This window comes from Hyaena hyaena, unplaced genomic scaffold (assembly GCF_003009895.1).
Source record: "Hyaena hyaena isolate Hyena2069 unplaced genomic scaffold, ASM300989v1 scaffold_30, whole genome shotgun sequence".
Taxonomy (NCBI): domain Eukaryota; kingdom Metazoa; phylum Chordata; class Mammalia; order Carnivora; family Hyaenidae; genus Hyaena; species Hyaena hyaena.
Genome location: NW_024080662.1, coordinates 1,990,689 through 2,010,086, shown reverse-complemented (window position 1 = coordinate 2,010,086; position 19,398 = coordinate 1,990,689). Strand labels below are relative to the sequence as shown.

The window sequence follows — 19,398 nt, the reverse complement described above, 5'->3', positions numbered from 1 at the left end:
CGGACCAGGAGCCAATCAGCGGGCCCGTGCGGAGGTAGAGGCACAGCGGGTGGATAGGGGAGCTCCGCTTCCGGCGGCAGGGTCTGGGGAAGGGGCGGCAGGCGCCATGTCTGGCCGCGAAGGTGAGTGTGCTGCGGCGGTAGGGTGGAGAGGGACAGGACTCGGCGGGAACTGAACTGAGCTTACTTGTGTTGCCCACAGGTGGCAAGAAGAAGCCCCTGAAGCAACCCAAGAAGCAGGCCAAGGAGATGGACGAGGTGAGGGCGAGCGCGGAGGCGTGGGCGGGTGCGGAGGGACTGGGAAATCTGCTTCGATTTGAAACCCGTCTGCCTCTCCTTAGGAAGATAAGGCATTCAAGCAGAAACAGAAAGAGGAGCAGAAGAAACTCGAGGAGCTAAAAGCGAAGGCCGCGGGGAAAGGCCCCCTGGGTAAGTGAGGGCCAAATATAGCTCAAGCCGGGGCAAACGTTTTGAGCATCAGTCTGGTCTATTTTCTGTCTCATTGGTGAGGTCTCAGTTCCACTTGTCAGTTAGGACGAACGACCCTTACCCCGCTTGTATCCGCAGCATCGGTAAGGGGCGGGAGCCAGACCGCCTCTGGAAACGAGATTTCTTTTCTGCCAGGCAGTCTGGTCTTCCTTTCTTTAGGGAAACAGCAGATATGGAAACACAGACATTCATACATCTTAGACACAAATTCATAGAGTTGAGTTTCCAAATAGTCTTCACTATTTCTTGCCCCAAATTCGTATTTCACTGCTGCTTTTTGCTTGGGACATTTCTTGACTTAACCCTCATATTGTTATTTCTAGTAAATACTTTTGCACACTGAGTCTTGACTTCTGAATGCGCCTAGACGAAAAGATCAAAGTCTAGGCTCCTTCATGTGCTATTGTGCTATATGCTCTTTTAACCTAATCTCCCACCACTCTGCTTTTTTTTAATGTAGGAAGAATCGATTATATATCAAAATATTTCTCAAGCCCGACAGCCTGAACTTTTCTGTGCTTCTTAAATGCTGTTTACATTCATCACACTCGTGAACAATTTCTTCTATAGTTATTTGTGTGCTATGTGAGCTACACTGGGGATGGTAGAAGTTGGGATGATGGGAGTGTCATCCAGGGCTTTCTAAGACTTCTGTCCCAGTGGGTTTATTTGATGCACAGTGCTGAGATTCTAGTTATTGAGATTCCCTTTTGGACTGTAAAGTGTTTTGTACCTTCCTTTAATCTGTGATTGTGTACGGGAAGGTCAATCAGCTATTTTTTAAACTATTTACTGTGTACCAAATATATAGTCAAATGTAAATTGAGTAAAATAAAGATAGTGAACGGGATCTTAGTATAGTAGTGTACTGTGATGTGGCAGTTGAGAATGTGGACTTGGATGTTAGACTACCCAGGGTGGAATCTTGGCTTTGTCACATTACAAGTTTATAACTTTGTACAGCACTTACCACTAAGATATCATTATCTGTGAAATGAGTTGATGGGGGATGAGGATTAAATAAGCTAGTGTGTGAAATACTTAACAGTATAGATCCAGGCCAGGGCACAGCCATTTTTTGTGCCCCTGCCTCATCTTCATTCAAACATCACCCTAGAATAAACTATTGGGAAAGTCCTCTACATGCTTGTGGCAAAAAGAATGCCCAGCACAAAAGTTGAGCCTTTCTGTGATCTATATAAGGCTCCTGGCACTTTTGTCATAAGGACTATATTTTTCCTTAGCTGAGACATTTTTTTTTCCTTTTGCAGCCACAGGTGGAATTAAGAAATCTGGCAAAAAGTAAGCCGTCCCTTGTGCCCGAGTCAATGGTGATCTTTAATTCTATTCCTGTTTAAACATCTGGATTCCCTGCCACAGCATCTGTTGCCACCTATAGCTAGAATGAAGTGTTGTCTTAGATCCTGTTGTACATTTAAGAATAAACTTTTGTAAAAAAGAAATAATAAAATCAGTCAATCGTAAGTAGCTCACGTTCTCTTATCATTCAGTGATTTCTGCCTTTGTTGTGAGGTCAGAGTAAACCTAGCCCAAAATCCTACCAGTGTGTGCTCTTCAGTCTTTGTTCTGTCCTGAACTCTGTTCCACTGGGAATTAAACCAACTCATTTGAAGTGGTTGTTTTTGTATAGTTGTATACCGGATGGAACACAATACATGAGGCTAATGGAAGAATTTGTACCCTAGGGAAAAAAACGTCTTTCTCTGTTATGACCTCCACATTGCCATTTGTTGTAATGGGACTATTCATCTTTCGTGTGAGGAGTCCACTGAGTGCATGCTGCACATATACCAAAGAGTGATTCCTGTTGTCAAGGAATTTCTCTGTTGTGGAAGAGGGCAACATTATTACATACAATGTACATTATAAAGGGAATAAAATGGGAGAGAGTTTCCTTAAAGTTTCTAAGAACCAAGCTTATTCTGAAACCCCCAAATCTGCATTTACACTAGGGCTTCACAAAGGTCTTAGCTAGGTTTTCATGTCTTATATCCCACATTCAACCCATCAGCAAAATTAAATCTGGCCCCTATATACTTCCTCCAGTATCACTCCCCCATTCTGACCTAAAATCCCTCACCTGGATTACTGCAATCATATCCAAATTTGTCTTCCTGCCCCTACCTTTGCTCCCCTACAGTTTAACCTTCACTCAGAACAGAATGTTCTTATTAAACTGTAAAGTCCTGGGACACCTCAGTGGCTCAGTTGATTAAGCATCTGACTTTGGCTCAGGTCAGGACCTCACGGTTTGTGAGCTCAAGCCCCACATCGGGCTCTGTGCTAACAGCTCAGAGCCTGGAGCCTGCTTCAGATTCTGTGTCTCCCTCTCTCTATGTCCCTCCCCCACTCACACACTCTCTCAAAAATAAACATTAAAATAGTAAAAAATAAAATAAAATCCTACTTTTGTCTCTTCTCGGCTCAGAATTCTTCATTGGCTTCTTAGGGCAAAAACTAGAGTCCCTACAATGACCAGTCTTTAAGGGATCTGGATGCCACTCCCTGTCCTATATTCACCATTCATCCTCTGATCCATCTCGCACCACAATGGTCTATATTGCAAGCAAGCTGCCTCACCATTTTCACCAACTCTTGGTGTCTGCTTGTCACTCATTTGTATACTGGAGACTACCTCCCTTCCTTTAAAGGACTGAAAGTAGGGGCGCCCGGGTGGCTTAGTCGGTTGAGCGTCCGACTTTCGCTCAGGTCATGATCTTGCGGTTCATGGGTTCGTGCCCCGCGTCGGGCTCTGTGCTTACTGCCAGCTCAGAGCCTGGAGCCTGTTTCAGTCTGTGACTCCCTCTCACTCTGACCCTCCCCTGCTCACGCTGTCTCTCTCTCTCTCTCTCTCTCTCTCCTATAAATAAATAAAACATTAAAAAAAATAAAATAAAGGACTGAAAGTAGTGAGCTCGTCCCTTACCACTCTATATGAAGTAGTAGTCCCAACTGTCTATTACCCTGTTTGATTTTTTCCTCCTAATATTTGTTGATTATCTATCACTCTTGACTCCAGGAGGAGTAAACTGAAGGAGACAAGAGGCCATAATGTATACTAAATGTATATATATGTTGCATTTCAATATGTGTGTGTGTGTATATATGTGTATATATAGTATACTAAATGTATATATATGTTGCATTCCTCTCTATATATGAACAATTCAGAGGCACGAGTCTCTGGATTTCCCCTTTAGGCCCTTGATTCTACTGGAAATTATGCTAGTAATGCTAAGCTTTCTCTGTTTTCAAAAAGGGCTCTGGAACTAGTCAGATTTTGCTAAGTCAAAACTGGAAAAAGTTTATTTTTTTTTAATTTTTAAAAAATATTTTCTATTTATTTCTGAGAGAGAGAGGGAGAGACAGCGTGAGCAGGGGAGAGTCAGAGAGAGGGAGATAGAGAATCTGAAACAGGCTCCAGGCTCTGAGCTGTCAGCACAGAGCCCGACACGGGGCTCAAACCCATGAACCGTGAGATCATGACCTGAGCTGAAGTCAGCTGCTTAACCGACTGAACCACCCAGACGCCCCTGGACAAGGTTTTTTTTTATAGATTTAGGCCTGTTATGACTCTAAGGTACTTGATTTAACAGGAGGGAATAAAGGGTCTTCTTTGGCCCTCTCCTGGAAAGTTGCACAGCCCACACGCCTTTGGACTTCAAGCATTCCCTGTGGGGCTGAGAACAACCCTTTTAAGCCAGTCCCAGCACACAGCCCCTGACAGCTACTACTGTTATTTGGTGGAACCTAATCCTTCCTGACAAATGAAGTACAATCCTATCTCTTTACAAGACCAGAGACCTGCAGCAATGAAGAATTAAGCGTTCAACATTTGGGCAGCTATCTGAAGCAACCTACTAGTTGTCTCAAAAACTAAATTCAGGTATTCAAGACCTTCCAAATCCTGACAACTAAATCCCTTTCATTTCCAGTTTTCATAAACATTCATAGGACACTTACAAGCTAAGTTTGGCACTGCATGTGCAAGGAACACCCTGTTCCTGCTAACTGCCCAGCACACCACGACTGCCCAATAAAATCCGGTCCGAGTCCTGCTCCTTTTTGAAGCCTTACCTTCTCTCTTTGCCACAACTCCTATCTGGCATTTGTGTGGCCTCCATGTCGGTGTTGCACTCTTGTCTGAGTAGTCTTGTACGCCAGCCTCCTTGCTAACTCCGTAACTCCTGCCCAACCTGGAGGACAACCCAGGTACCACTTTCAAGGGGCCTTTCTTGACCTCCTGAGCCTCATTCATTTGTGACATGTCCTTGGGACAAAAACAACCAGCCACTCCCAGAGAAATGAATGTTAACAGCCTGACAGTTCCCACATTCTCCAACACAGGCACATCGTTCTCAGGATCACCCCTTTTCCTTACACCTTTCTTCCCCAGACCTACCTCAAATGCACACATTCAAAACATTTCCTATTCTCTAAGATGTCTGCTCACAAAAGCTGTATTCATACTCCTCACCCAACCCCGCTCTCCCACTCCTTCCTCCTCGAGAGAGGCTCTGGTATGTGGGAGGTGAGTCCAGTGTGAGGAAAACGGCGAAGTCTCAGAGAGCAAAACCTTGAATGCTGCGGGTCTCGATTCACAGGTGTACGTGTGAATGACAGGGCGAACTCCAGCGCGACTGTATACGGGATGTCAGGGAGGGGGTGCAGAGGCACCCGCGCTGTGAGGCTGGTGAGCCTCGGGCCCATTCCCTAATAATGGGGACAGCAGTGCACAGAACCCGCCACGGACATCCAGCCGGCGGCATTTAAGCGACGGGCAGAACTGGGCTGGGAGGGCGGGGCGACACCGAGGAAGGCGGGCACTCAGCAGAGCACTGCGACGCGTTCAGATTAGATCATTCTTCTGCGCCGGCCAGCTGGCAGCTGATTGGCCCGTGGGCCCAGGGGCGTGGCCCGAGCGGCTGAGGCAAGCGGCGGCGCGCGGGCGGTTGGTCCAGCCTTCTGGCCTCGAGTCGAGCAGGCCTTCCTCGGTGCCCTGGGAGACTGACCAGCAGAGGCATGGCTGGAACCCCCGCGCCGGGCAGCAGGAGGCGGACCGGGCTCCCGGCGCCTAGCTCTGGCCCACTGCCCAGTATCGGGCACCCTCCGAGCAAGCGAGCCCGGGGCTTCCCCGTGGCCGCCGCCCCGGACCCCGAAGACCCGTTCGGCGCGCACGGGGATTTCACCGCCGACGACCTGGAGGAGCTCGACATCCTCGCGTCGCAGGCCCTCAGCCAGTGCCCGGCCGCTCCCCGGGACGTGTCCAGTGAGTGCGCCTCGGGGCCTTTTCCCCGGAGGGTGGTGCAGACCTCGCCAGACCTACGTGATGGCTGTGGCTTCGGAACCCCACGGCGACCGCTGCCCCGGTGTCTTGCACCCACACTGCCCTTCTCAAAATATAGGAACGGCTTCATTTAGGCAGCAGTTGTGTCCCAGAAGGTCCTTTGAGTAGGGGAGAACTGTTATCAAGAATGTCAAATAGCTGATTGGAAATTCAGAAAGCTCAGTTAATATTTTCCTGTAGTTAAAGTTTGGGCCACGAAGTTTTTGGTTCTAGGCAAAGGTCCTTGGAACACGACTACCACCATCATCAGAACCATCACTACCTACGCATGGGGACCATTCTTGTGACACGTTTGAGAGGCTTTAGATCTAACAGATTACTGTCCTCCTTGGACCACATGAACATAAGAGGGCCTAATTGAGGCAAGAGATGAAAGAGGTTTATTCCTTTATACAGCCAGTAAATCGTAGTAGGTGTCCAAAATCTTAGGAACTGCAGCACACTTAGCAATGAACAAAAGACAAAAACTCCTTTCTTCAGGAGCTTACTTTCTAGCTGGTGAATGAGTAAAGTCTTGTGGGACTCACAGAAGGATTAATGTTTTGAGGGCAACTTGCATCTGTCTGGCAAAGCAGACATTCAGAAAACATTCGTTAATGACCAAATATTCTGTACAACCATGACTAGTACCACTTCTCCATCGGGTGGCACAAGATGACAGTTCCCCTTCCTTGACCATACATCTAATTCCTTTCCAAGTCCTGTAACTTTATCTTCTTAATCCATCTCTGGAACCTAGCCTCTTTCCATTATCTCTACCATTCTCCCTGATCTATGTAACAATCATCCCTTCCTCTGGAGATAATCTGCTAAATGGTCTCCTTGTTTCTAGCCTTGACTCCCTATAAGTCAGACTTTACACCACAGCCAGAGTGATCTTTTCAGAACTCAAATCTGGCTTTGTCTCACACAAATACAAGTGAACATCCCTACTGAAAGAAAGCCTTTTCATAACTTCCCACTGCCTCCAGTATAAAGATCAAAGTCCATATCATGTCCTACAAGGCCCCGCATGGTCTGGCCCTTTCCCACTCTTTCTGGGTTCGAGCCACAGTGATCTGCCTTCATTTCTTGAGTTCTCCTGGCATCTTTACAAAAATTGCACATTGCTGTTTCTTGTACACTGAGTATTCTTCCCATCCATTCCCCATCCCCACTCATCTGCTTAATTCCTGCTTGTTCTTCAGCTCTCGCCTTGGTCATCACTTCCTTGGGAAGCCTTCCAATCATTCCAGTTGGATCCATATACTTGGCTTTCCTATACTTGTTCTCTTGTGTAGCTCTTATCACAGTTGTAATTTTAGTTATTTGTGCGATCATTTTTGAATGTTCTGTAAGCTCCATGAGTGTAAGGGCTGTATCCATTTTGCTCACCATCATACCTTTAGAGACTAGATTGTGCCTGGTGCTCACTAGGTATAGGTATAGGTGCTCAGTAAATAATGTTGAATAACAGATCACCAAGTTCTGACCAGTGAGGTCCCTGCAGCACCTTTTCAGCCTTTAGATGACATTCTTAAAATTGAGGGGTGGGGAGTGGCAGGATCCGTTATTTCATAAGGATCGTTTATGAGTTTGAATCTGTTCTTAGGTTGGAAAATACCTATATTGCTTACTAGATCTTTCTCTAATTTGCTTTCAAGAGTGATTCTTTTCAGCATTGACTGGCAAAAGTTGGATCCTGAAAAGTATATGGGAACTGTTTTTTACAGATGTTCATAAGGTCCCCAGATTAGATGGGATGTCAAAAACTCCTGCAGGGAAAAACAGAGAATATGTTCCAGTTAAAGATAATTTTGAATTAGAGGTACTTCAGGCACAATACAAAGAACTTAAAGAAAAGGTAAGTGACTTGTGGTTTTTATAGCTAATTTATGTACTTATGCATATGTTACAAAGCATTGTAGAAAAAAATATATAGAAGTTTTTATTTTTTTTAATGTTTATCTATTATTGAGAAAGAAAGAGAGCAGGGAAGGGGCAGAGAGAAAGGGAGACACAGAATCTGAAGCAGGCTCCAGGCTCTGAGCTGTGCACAGAGCCTGATGTGGGGCTTGAACCCACAAACTGTGAGATCATGACCTGAGCTGAAGTCGGATGCTTAATGAACTAAACCACCCAGGTACCCCTGAAATATATAAAAGTTTTAAAACAAGAGTCCAGGGGCACCTAGGTGGCTCAAGTCAGTTAAGCGACTGACTCTTGTTTTCAGCTTAGGTCATGATCTCATGGTTCATGGGTTTGAGCCCCACATTGGCTCTGTGCATGAACAGTGAGGAGCCTGCTTGGGATGCTCTCTCTCCCTCCCCTTCTGCCCCTCCCCCGCTTGCTCTCTCTTTCTCAAATAAACTCTAAAATAAAATAATAAAAAACAAGAGTCCAGATTTGTCACCATGAAATGAGAGAAGGCTGGGGAAATAAAGCCAGAAAATTTTAACTGAAAAGAAACCAAATCCTAGTTCCTAACAATTAGGCAATAAAGGAAACTACATCAGATTCAAAAAGAGATACAAACTTTCTGACATAGCACTGAGATAAATTTATAGCATATGTCTTATATAAGGAACACAACATCATAATGGCTACTGTATTCATTAGCAGTTTTACAAAAAAGCAAACATCCTTTATGTGACCATCTGTAGGGAAAACTAGAAACATAGTATGAAACTTGCGATCTGTGAAGTATGTGACCCAGATTGTTTAATACCTACTAGAACCTACAAAATCTGCATGTGTGAATGACAGTGTCTCCTTAAGCTTTCTGAAGGTCACCTGTCCCATGAGCGGGCCTCACTGACCATGGTGGTAACTAGTTGGTATGGATATATTTTGATGACTCATTGGTCTGTAGAACATGGTTTTACATATGCTTTCTCCATCTCCCCAGCTATATTTTGAAACAAGTACATATATAAGTTTGCCTTACGAGCTTTTCACAAGATTTATTTGGGATTTACAGATGAAAACAATGGAAGAAGAAGTTCTCATTAAAAATGGAGAAATAAAAATTTTGCGGGACTCACTGCATCAGACAGAATCCATTCTAGAGGAACAGAGAAGATCACATTTCCTCCTTGAGCAAGAGAAAACTCAAGCGCTCAGTGACAAAGAAAAAGAATTTTCCAAAAAGGTGACCCAGAGCTGGTTTGCTTTTCCCTTTTCCTTTTTTTTTTTTTTTCCTTCTTGTTTTGGACACAAGCTTTGCTTGCTCACTGAGTTCTTTTAGAAGCAATAATGACCAAAAAGACTGTAAATCTTCCAGGAATATTTCAACAGTTGTTTTTTTTTTTGTCTTAAATAATTTCTGCTTTCAGTTAATTGCATATGCTTTTTTTCCAGGCTCTGCATGTGGTTTGTAAAACGACTAAGTTGAAACTGCTTTGCTGTGGTAGTTGTGGCAGTTGGTCTTGGCAGGAATAAATCAACAGCTTAGACTTTCCAGAAACAGACTTAAGTAAGAACTTTTTGGCAGATCAGAAACTCAGTTGACCTAGCTTAGGCCAAAAGGAAATGTATTAATTTCCATAACTAAGTCTGGGAAAAAACAGGTGTGCTGGGGCCTTGAATGACTTGGGCCTTGCCAGGATTCATCTTTACTCCCTAGTCTATAGACAGACTCCATCCTATAGTAAAGGATGTGTTCTCCAGAAGCACCTGGGTTCATATTTCTTAGCTTCAGAGCAGACTGAAAATTTGAGCTCCTTCATCTCAAGGCTATGATTGGTCTAACCTGGGACAGGTGCCTATCCCTGGCCCATTCACTGTAACCACAGAGATGACAGCTCACATTGAAATCACATAGAGGTAGGGAAATGATTGTTTCTCAGGGGAGGGAGTTGCTGTTGTGGAAAGAGATTAGTAGATACTCATACATACCGCCACTTTCCTTCAGCACTTCCCAAGGCTTCAGTCTCAAGGAATGGGTCTTATTCTGCCATTCATTCAGCAAATTAGCAAACTTTAAAGAAGCACTAACCTGTGCCCAACACTATGTGGTAGTTGTCCTTCTGCATACATGATGAAGAGCAAGGGAGTTGTAATCAGACAAACTAGAGTTTGAATCCGGGCTTTATCACATATGAGTGGAGCCCTCAGGGTAATGACTTCAGCTCTGTGATTCATTTCCATTATTTGTCCCAGGAAATAACTAGAAGGGCTGCTGTAAGATTTAAACAGCCCCACACATATTGTGCCAGGTGCTGCGACTGGTGCTATACCCGGCACGGAGCATGCTCAGGGGACAACAGCAGTTACTGCTGGCCATGGGCGGAGCAGGTCTCCCATGATGCGTGGGGTTTTGGTCAAGAAGACCTGGAATTGTGCACCACTATATCCATCAAAAGGCCAACCTGTTCCTGTGCAATAAGGCACCTTACCAAGCTCTAGGCTGGGTTTTTCACATTCATCCTTCCTATTTAATCCCCCCCACCACCACCACGAAGACAGGGGTTTGTGTTACAGATAAGCCAGAGTTTAGAGAGGCTGAGTAAATGGTATTTGAACCTTCACCAAACTACCTTGCAATAGTTCGGGTCAAAATGTCTTTCGAGAATACCATGCTGTCTTTGAGGAAGAAGGGGAAAGCTTGATATTATAGGGTGTCTATGTCACAGCAGACTTTCATACTTATTTCTCATTGTTTTGTTTTCCTTTATGAGCTTGAGGCTTTGAGGCCCAGAGATATATTTGCACGTATGATGGGTCAGGAAGTATGTTGCTTTTGCCTTCCAGCTCCAGTCATTGCAGTCTGAACTCCAATTTAAAGATGCAGAGATGAATGAATTAAGGACAAAGCTTCAAAGCAGTGAACGAGCAAATAAATTGGCTGCTCCCTCTATTCTCCATGCCAGGTAATGATGGTGCTGGAGGGAGAGTTGTTTTGCATGGTTTATTAGAAAGTCCGAGTAATGTCAGGCTAGTCTTGAGTTAAGCCCATTTAAACTTTGCCATCTGGACATAGATCCTCTTTCCTGAAGGCCTTGAAGGTGGTTTAGATGAGACTTGAATGGTTTGGCACATCACAGCATAAAGGCCTCACACTCTAGAAGAGCTTCCTCTCTAAAGGACTTTATACTCAGGACTAAAACAGGGCTGTAAAGATGCTCTCTGAACTTTTGGGGTGACCCAGTCTTCATTTTTATGTAATTTGTTTCAAATAATCAATTTTGTCCCAAGTATAAGCGTATTTCAGTCCCAACTACTTGGTATATTTTTTCTCATTTGCTGCCTTGGGACCTTTGTCTAATAGCCCTTGCCTTTGCTGCAGATGTGATCAGCTTATTAATGGTTTTGTCCTGCCTCCTGCCTGCCAGAGAAGTCTGGCACACCGTTGACAGCAGCCTTGAAATTTGAACAGTATAGGTCAGGGTGTCTTCTTCTGAATATTGAACATTCTGCTTCCTTTGCTCATAATGGGCAGGGCGTGAAATTAAACTCTTCTTGCCTAGCCTAGTCCACATAAGACAGGAAAGCAGAGGGGTCCATCCACACCTCATCACACATCTCTGACAGACAGCTCTTGGCATTGCCTGATGCACTCAGGGGGTTAAGACTGCTTCCCTAACACAAAAACCTGGTACTGAGGAACTGGCTGTTTTCAAGTTGCAAGACACAACATGCCTTTTAATAGACCCTCTTTCTACCAAAAATCTTTGAATTCAGCCCCTGGGAACTATTAAATAAGAGGTTGTTCCACATTAAACAGAATTCGGTGGAATTGGAAGTTGTAATGGAATTATGGCCAATGTTTTGGGTGATTAGAAGAAGGAGTTTTTCAACCATTTGGATCAAATGCCTTGAATTTTGCACTGCAATCCTGACAAAGAATGACTAATATATAATAGATAAAACCTTTGGTCAAAACATCTAGACTGTTGGCTATGGGCCAGAACAGGTTTAACATTTAAACATGAAAAGTGAACATTTGTTAGAAGTTTTATAACCAAGTATTTTAAGTGGTTTTAGCAGAATCATTACTTGGCTTTCATACTTAACTTTTTCCAGTCCTAGGAAAAGTCCTTCTGTGGCTATAAAGCCAGAAGCATGTTCTCCACAATTTGGAAAACCATCTTTCCCTACAAAGGAGTCTTTTAGTGCTAACATGTCCCTTCCCCACCCCTTCCAGACAGAACCAGGAATCAAGTCCCTGGTGGGCAAAGACGGTAAGTCAGTCTGTCTGTCATCTGTTGCTATGTAACCGATTATTCAACCTTGTAGCTTAAAATAACAATAAGTACTTCTCCTGGTTCTGTGGGACAATGGTTCTGACAGAGCAAAGAGGAGATGGTTTGTCTCTGTGGGGACAGGAATCACTGAAGGCTTGTCTAGGGCTGGAGGATCTACTCAAAGTGGCTCGCTCACATGACTGGCAACAGAGTTCTTCTCCACATATGGGTCTCTCTCCAGAGCTACTTGGGTGACCTCATAACTGGTGGGTGGCCTCCCCTAGAGCTAACCAGAGAGAGCTAGGTGGAAGCCATCCCTTTTATGGCCTAGCCTCAGAAGTCCCATAGCATCACTTTTGCCACATTCCATTTGTTAGAAGCCATGTTCAAGGAGAAGGAAACTAGGCTGTACTTTTTGAAGAGAAGTATGTGTAGAATTTGCAGGCATATTTTAATACCTCCCCAGTGACCATCCATTGATGTACCAGAAACACAGCTAGTATCAGGTACCTGTGTTCCTTGCAGTCTTGAGTTTATACAGCTCAGTCCAGACTGAGGGCATGCTACTGCTTTATAGAGGGACACAGTGTAGCACTGGTAGGTTTTTACTCTGAGAATGTGCTGTGTCAGTTTATCTTATCATTCCAGTACGTCACCCCTACCACCATCAACACTTTCAAGTTGTTGGCCCTCATGCCACTCTGAGAACCTCAACCACTCACAGTTTTGGCATCTGGCAGCTACAGAAACAGTATAGAATAGTGTCATGAGCAGGCACTGGAGCCCACTAGCCTGGCGGGAGTCCTGGTGACACTACTTACTGGCTCGTGGGATTGGAGCAAGTCCCTTAACCCCTGTGCCTCAGTTTCCCTATATGTAAAATAGAGCTAATGATAACACCTCCTCTTAGGGTTGCTTTGAAGAACAAATGAGCTAATCTTGGTGAAGCTCTTAGAACAGGGTCTGTCTGGCACATAATAAGTGTTTGTGGTTACTGCTTTTATGTTATTGCATCATTTTAAAGTGGGGCAAACAACTTTCTTTTGCTTTCCTTTCCTTGTATGAGTTACTGTTTTTCATGAGGAAGGCAACGATGCAAGGTTCTTGAGTTGCTCTGGTTCTTGTTTTGATCCAAGGTTGAAGAAGTAGAACAATCTCTGTTGTAAACTCATTATGGGGAGCCTGGCTGGCCCAGTCCATAGAGCATGTGACTCTTGATCTTGGAGTCGTGCATTCGAGCCCCATACTGGGGGTAGAGTTTACTTGGAAAAAAAAAAAAAGTAAAACTTGGTACGTTTAAGAGTTTCGATATACCTGTGCTTTTGTGCTCAAGTTTGATTCACATTTTATTTAGTTGTAGAGAATAAGAGCCACAATCTTGGAGGTGACCCCATTAAGCAAGAAGACTCGCAGAAAAGTCTGGTTGACAGCTGGATGCAGAGATCAAACACTCAAGGTACCAGAGCCCCTGCTCTGTGTGCAGGAGGCCTACTCGGCTCCAGGCGTCCTCTGCTGTGCTACAGTGGAACTGCCTCTGAGAACCAGCACTCCAGGCAGTCCTTCAGAGGGTCCAGGGGAGTAACAGTCTATAACTTAAGCAGAAGACTATAAAATAGAAGGGGCCAAGAGCAGGTATGTCCCAGAGCCCTCAGCACCTACAGGCATTCCAGTGGGGCTCAGTGGCAGCTTAGAGGACTGTTAGCATCCAAGGAATCCTCACTTTTCCTTCTGAAGCCACAGAAAAGGCTTCCCTTGTCAGAACCTTCTAGAATCACCTTTTCTTCTGTAGGTTCCATTTTGATAAACCTCCTCCTGAAGCAGCCTTTGATCCCAGGGTCATCCCTAGGTCTGTGCCACCTTGTGAGCAGTTGTTCTGAGGCTCCTGCCAGCACCCTACTGCAGCCACTGGCGTATGGCAGGTAAACCTCAGACTCCTAAAACGCTCGTTTAGGAAGGAGTTCCCAGGAAGCAAGTTCCTTTCTGGTCCTGGCCAGCCTGGGAGGTCTGTGTGCTGGGTGGGGAAACTAGAGACTTTGGTAGATAGGCTGTTTAGGGCCCTTGATCTTGTATCTGTCTCACACTTGTGTGTTTTCTTTTGTATTTGCTGCTAGTACCTTGACTGGGATTCCAAGCCTGAGGACCACAGGTTGTCGAGATGGGTCATTTCCCCACATGGCCCTGAGAGAAGCCCAGAACCTGGCACTTACTGGATTGAACCTGGTTGCCAGGGATGAAGGCTCATGTGATGGAGACCCAGCAGAGGGAGGCAGAAGGGCCTTCCCACTCTGCCAGCTTCCCGGGGCCGTGCATCTCCTTCCCCTGGTACAGTTCTTTATCGGCTTACACTGCCAGGTTCTGCAAGATTTGGCAGCAGTCAAGAGAAGTGGAGCGTCTGCAGACTCACCGACAAGTTCCTCCTGTGTGAGCTCTGGAGGAGAGGCCAGCCTCGAGGACTCACTTTGCAACCTGGAAGGCTTCTCTGTGGCTTCACTTAGTGTTCTTCAGCACCTGGTGTGCCACAGCGGAGCGGTCGTCCGCCTAATATTGTCAGATGCAGGGGTGGATTCTGCCACTAGGGAAGGAAACCAGAGTCTGATTCACAGGCAAGATCATGAGGATGTGTCCTCAGCCCCTAGGGGGCTTACCAATGACCAAGGCCAGCATCCGCTACTGAAGATGCTTCTTCAACTGTTGACTTTCTCTTCTGCAGCAGCGGGTCATCTTCAAGCCAGTGTCCTGAGCCAGTGTCTTAAGATTTTGGTGAAATTAGCTGAAAACGCTTCCTTTGATTTCCTGCCCAGGTATAACACAGCATGGGAGTCATGCTGCTTTGTGGGTCTTACCTGACCTCTTGAGGTCTATCCTGCCCTTATATTTTGCCCACATCTGATCTATACGGCTCAGTGCTAAGCCTTGGTTTTATATTCTGAGGCCTTGTTCAGGGAGTTCTGAAGTGATAGAAAGTGGGGCCAGGTATTAGGAGAACCAAAGAAGTGGTTTACTTGGCTGAATTCTGCCTCTGTACAGCAGGTAAGCAAGACACATGTGATGAAAGGCTTTTAAGACACTATGGGAAAGTGTCCTGCTCCCAGGCCAGACAAAGACTGAACCAAGAGCCTTGAACCTAGGCCATGGATCAGGTGAAGACCATGTATCACACCACATTTAAGTTTGGTGAGGTTCCCTAAGGAAGCAGAGGGTGTGGGGTAGGTCTGCAGCCCATAAGCTGACCTTGCTGGAAATGTGCCCATCCTTCTTGTGCCCACCTCTGGCACGAGCCATAGGTTACCTGTTCCTTGTAAGGTTTGTTGGAAGTGGCTGTATAGTGAACCTAGGTCATGAGCACTATTGTTGTAAATTCTTGACTTGGGATTCCAGAGCCTCAAGACTGGGAAGAACTCTAACCACCATCCAGCCCATCTCCTCAGCCAAAAATCCTGTCTCCCCCCCTCAGCACGCCACCAAGAGGCCAGTCCTATTTGGAGCAACTCCACTGGCTGCACTTACCTTAAGCTTTTGTCTTTGAGCTCAGCATACTTGTTTTCCCCAAAACACTTCTGGATCCTGGTTTCCTTCTGAAGATACTCCAGTTGGTATGGTCCATCCCAAAGGTGGTCCTCAGAGCCAGACACAGTACTGCAGTGTACTGTGGGCGACACAACAGGTACAGAAGCATCACCCAACGTGTCTGGCATGGACCTACCTCACAGTGGCTGGTTGCTTGTTTCGTATTTGTTGAATGAATACCAGGAACCACTTTTTACCAGTTCTCTTGGTAGATACACTATCATTTCATTCCTGGTGAGCTTGTCCACAGTGATATGAAAAAACAGCTATTTAATGGATGCTTACCATAGGCCACACAGATGCCTTCTGTTCACTAGCTCATGTGACACCCTCAGAGCCCTGCATCCTCACACCTAGCATGGAGCCTGGCTCACTGTAAGCACTCCGTATTGTATGAATGGAGAGAATGCGCAGGGTGAGTTTCCAGCCAGCCTCCCTGACTTGCCCTTGATCGCGGTCTGGCACCATCTCCCACTCAGTGCTTCAGAATTCCTACATCTTGCAGGATGAACCCTACTACCACACAGCTTCCTGCTCACCTTGGCGTGACAGCTAAGGACACATGCCACCAAGGCTCTACACGAGTATGCGATGCAACACAAGTAGCCAGGCAGGCAGCAGTCACATAAAGGGCACCTTTGCCCACCCAGGCTTGAGGATAAATCATCCCCTCAGACCCGTCTTCCTACTGTATCTGGTATAGCCATGGTCCTGGGTCATTTCCAGGGTACTGGCAGGCAGAGGCTTTTGAGCAAAGAGGTCTCATCCCCAGCTTCAAACAGAACAGTTAGGACTATTCTCTATTGTGTGTTTGGGGACGCTGGGAAAAAAAATTTTTTTTAAGGCTCTGATGCTATCCAAAAACAATTTAGAAACCACTGTGTCATATGTAAAGATGGATTTTTCTTGCAGAGAGTTTCAGGGACTAGGGATTACAGACCACTTCTAACGACAAAATTGAGTAACCACCAGGTTAAATCCCAGTCTCCTACAAAATTCCACGCTCTCTGGGGACTGAAACATTCAGCTTATCCACTGTAGAGGATTTGCTCTAAAATGATTTCACCCCAGATAATGAGGCCTTGCTTCCTAGTGGTGTACTGAAAAATACTCTTAGCCCTTGATGGTGTGTGCTAAGACACTGCAGATGCATGAAGTGGGGCGCATGTAGAATTGCCCCTCTCCCCACCCACAAGGCTGTGTAGTTCGAGCAAATTAGCAGTGGTTGTCTTGAGACGTGGTTCCTTAGTTCCCTTTGCCCATGAGACCTCAGGGAGAGTGTACCCAGAGCCCCTCACCCATGTACACCCCAAGTGAGCACCTTCTCATATGTGGTAACAGGGGATCTGGTATTTGCAAAAACGGTCTGCCAGCAAGTGGTCTCATAAGGTCCAACCATAGCCAACTCCACATTTGTCACTTATGGAACCTGGCCAGCCCCCTGGTAGTGGGCTCATAACACCCTCTCACACCCAAGTTAAGACCTCCCTCCCTATTTGAGAACAGAGGCAAGAAAGACCCCAGGAAGAGTGTAGAAGCCAGGCACCCCAAGGAGGCATCCTCCATTTACAGGTGGCACTGTGCCTGGCAAGGGCCTGTCCTCTCTAAGCCACAGCAATAGCACAGTGAAGGCTCGTACCGCCTCGTTCACAGGAAACAGATGTCCCAGCAAATACATGGTGGTTGGCTAGCATTTGAAGCCAGGTCCGAACATGGCTCGTCCTTGTACCTGCCTGCTCAAAATTTCCTGTTCCCTCTGGTGAAAATGAGGGTAGGTTGTGGGATTGGGTTACCAGTGTCTCGTGTCTCCGGGCCCCTGTGCTTTAGGCTCCAGGGTGTGTTCCGGGTACTGCCACAGTGCCTCAGCCCCGAGAGCCCCCTGCCCAGCGTGCTGCTGACTGTTGAGCTCCTTTCCCTCCTGGTGGACCATGAGAAGCTCGCGCCTCAGCTCTGCTCCGGCTCAGGTAAAGCAGGGCAGGGGGCGGGCGGCTGGGTGGCCCCTGCAGGTTGGAAGGAAGGGTGGTGGCAGGGACAGGTCAGAGGCCTCCTGAGGGCTTCTGCAGCTTGTGCCCTGGGCTCTGGGTAAGAAGGGGACCCTGAATGAGAGGTGGGGCATCTTTTTCAGAAGGTTGCCTCCTCCTGCTGCTGTACATGTACATCACATCAAGGCCTGATAAAGTGGCCTCGGAGACACAGTGGCTTCAACTAGAACAAGAGGTAAAAACTCCAGACCCTCACCACCCTACCCCACCTAAGGGCAAGAGTTTACCTAGCTTCTAAGAAGGTAAACTCAGTTTGGGGGCTCCACACTGCACAGGTACAAAACAGGTAGACCCCAGGGTGTCCCAGAACTTGGCAGAGCTGCCTAATAACTGATCCTACCCTGGCTTTGGGGCCTGGAGGCAAGTGGGTTGCTGATGAGACAGGTATTGATTCTGAGTCTAGCCCGAGAAGCCCCCCTACCTCCCCCCACCCCCTTTGGATGTCATTGTGTGGAGCCACAGCTGCTACAGGAACCTGGAGCACTTGTAGGAGAAGCCTGAGAAAGCCCTCACTGTGATCAGGCTCTCGTCTGCCACAGATGGAATAGTCTGCTCTTGTTCTAGGCCGTGTGGCTCCTGGCTAAGCTCGGTGTGCAGAGTCCTGCCTCCCTGGTCACTGGCTCTAACTGCCAGTGCAACGTGGAGGTGAGTACACCGGCCAGCAGCGTGGCAGCTCTCGGGGCGAGAGAGGTGACCCTATGCAAGGATCTCCCCCCTACGCCTTGTAACCCTGGTGCTGCCACCCAGAGCCCTCCTCACCTGGGATGGTTAGGAAAGGTGCTGTCCAGCTGAGCAGGCTGTTAGGATGCAGGAACCCTGAGACCTGGCCTCAGTCGTCGTCCTCCCCCTAGGTGGTCAGAGCGCTCACAGTGATGCTGCACAGACAGTGGCTGACAGTGCGGAGGGCAGGGGTGGCCCCGAGGACTGAGCAGCAAAAGCGAACAGTGCGGTGTCTGCGGGACACGGTGTTGCTGCTGCACAGCCTCTCCCAGAAGGACAAGCTTTTCACTGTGCACTGCGTGGAGGTCCTGCATCAGTACGACCAGGTGATGCCAGGGGTCAGCATGCTGATTCGAGGGCTTCCTGATGTGACAGACTGTGAAGGTAAGCCGGCAGGAGGACCCCTGTCTGCCCCAGCCCACATATGGGGGTTTCCCTGAAGTTCATGGGCAATTCAGACTTCCTGGCCTTAAGTCAGCAGTTTTCCCTCCATGCAGCCTTTGCCAGCACTGGGGTCACACTTGTCTTGCTGCTCTGGTTCTCCTCTGAGCTTAGCAGGCTGCCTTTTGCTTGTATCTGTTGAGTTGGTCTGGCAGAGCCACGGGTTTTCCAGAAACATCACTGTCTGAATTGCCTTTGTATCACTTTGCTTGCAGTAGCTGAGGGAGCAAGGCCTGGGCGTGAAAGGGACTGGTCAGTTCCTGCGGGCGTGGGGGAGGAGCGGTGGGTCTCCCCCCCCAGTGCCCAGCACCTCCGGCCCTTCACCATACAGCTCTCTTCTCTTGGCTCAGAGGCAGCCCTGGATGACCTCTGTGCTGCTGAAACGGATGTGGAAGACCCCGAGATGGACTGTAGCTGAGGCCAGTGAGCACAGAGCCACATGGTGGCACTAGAACCACTACTTTCCTCACCACATCAAGTGATTAAAAGCAGTGAAGGGCTGTTTGAGAACACGCCAGCCGTGTGATGTTTCCTGAGTCTGATCTGTGTCGGAGGGATGATCTGAGTGGGAGGGATGGCGCAGGAGCGGGATCCAGGGAAGGCTGGGT

The 19,398-nt window shown here is 47.1% G+C and overlaps 1 protein-coding gene and 2 long non-coding RNA genes across 8 annotated transcripts; 2 read left to right on the top strand and 1 right to left on the bottom strand.

Moving 5' to 3' along the window:
* Nucleotides 1-30: 30 nt before the first annotated feature.
* Nucleotides 31-2,121, top strand: LOC120229360. The gene is made up of 4 exons (XR_005527716.1): nucleotides 31-122; nucleotides 202-257; nucleotides 341-428; nucleotides 1,760-2,121. It is a non-coding gene; the product is annotated as an uncharacterized LOC120229360 (long non-coding RNA).
* Nucleotides 2,122-5,452: 3,331 nt separating this feature from the next.
* LOC120229276 (ATR interacting protein) lies at nucleotides 5,453-19,302 on the top strand. Of its 5 annotated transcripts, none has more exons than XM_039228164.1 (14): nucleotides 5,453-5,778; nucleotides 7,569-7,699; nucleotides 8,816-8,986; nucleotides 10,588-10,706; nucleotides 11,860-12,017; nucleotides 13,375-13,476; nucleotides 13,810-13,939; nucleotides 14,132-14,821; nucleotides 17,415-17,551; nucleotides 17,713-17,804; nucleotides 18,194-18,274; nucleotides 18,481-18,733; nucleotides 19,009-19,042; nucleotides 19,141-19,216. In XM_039228164.1, coding segments are annotated over exons 1-14 (2,346 nt in total). In that variant the 5' UTR covers nucleotides 5,453-5,531; the 3' UTR covers nucleotides 19,142-19,216. The 5 variants fall into 5 exon arrangements, with proteins under 5 accessions (XP_039084095.1, XP_039084093.1, XP_039084091.1 ...); XM_039228162.1 differs by having other exon boundaries at nucleotides 19,006-19,042; XM_039228160.1 differs by lacking the exon at nucleotides 19,009-19,042 and having other exon boundaries at nucleotides 19,141-19,302.
* Nucleotides 6,965-18,485, bottom strand: LOC120229279. 2 transcript variants are annotated; one of them, XR_005527703.1, is made up of 3 exons: nucleotides 18,389-18,485; nucleotides 15,528-15,666; nucleotides 6,965-7,610 (listed from the first exon to the last, which is right to left on the bottom strand). It is a non-coding gene; the product is annotated as an uncharacterized LOC120229279 (long non-coding RNA). The 2 variants fall into 2 exon arrangements; XR_005527704.1 differs by lacking the exon at nucleotides 18,389-18,485 and adding an exon at nucleotides 17,381-17,457.
* Nucleotides 19,303-19,398: the final 96 nt, after the last annotated feature.

Excerpts from the sequence above, each read along its gene's own strand:
- LOC120229276 (XM_039228160.1), top strand. The coding sequence starts at position 5,532 with ATGGCTGGAACCCCCGCGCCGGGCAGCAGGAGGCGGACCGGGCTCCCG. Across the intron at positions 17,552-17,712 it reads TCAGCTCTGCTCCGGCTCAG|AAGGTTGCCTCCTCCTGCTG; the intron begins GTAAAGCAGGGC and ends CATCTTTTTCAG. Across the intron at positions 17,805-18,193 it reads GGCTTCAACTAGAACAAGAG|GCCGTGTGGCTCCTGGCTAA; the intron begins GTAAAAACTCCA and ends CTCTTGTTCTAG.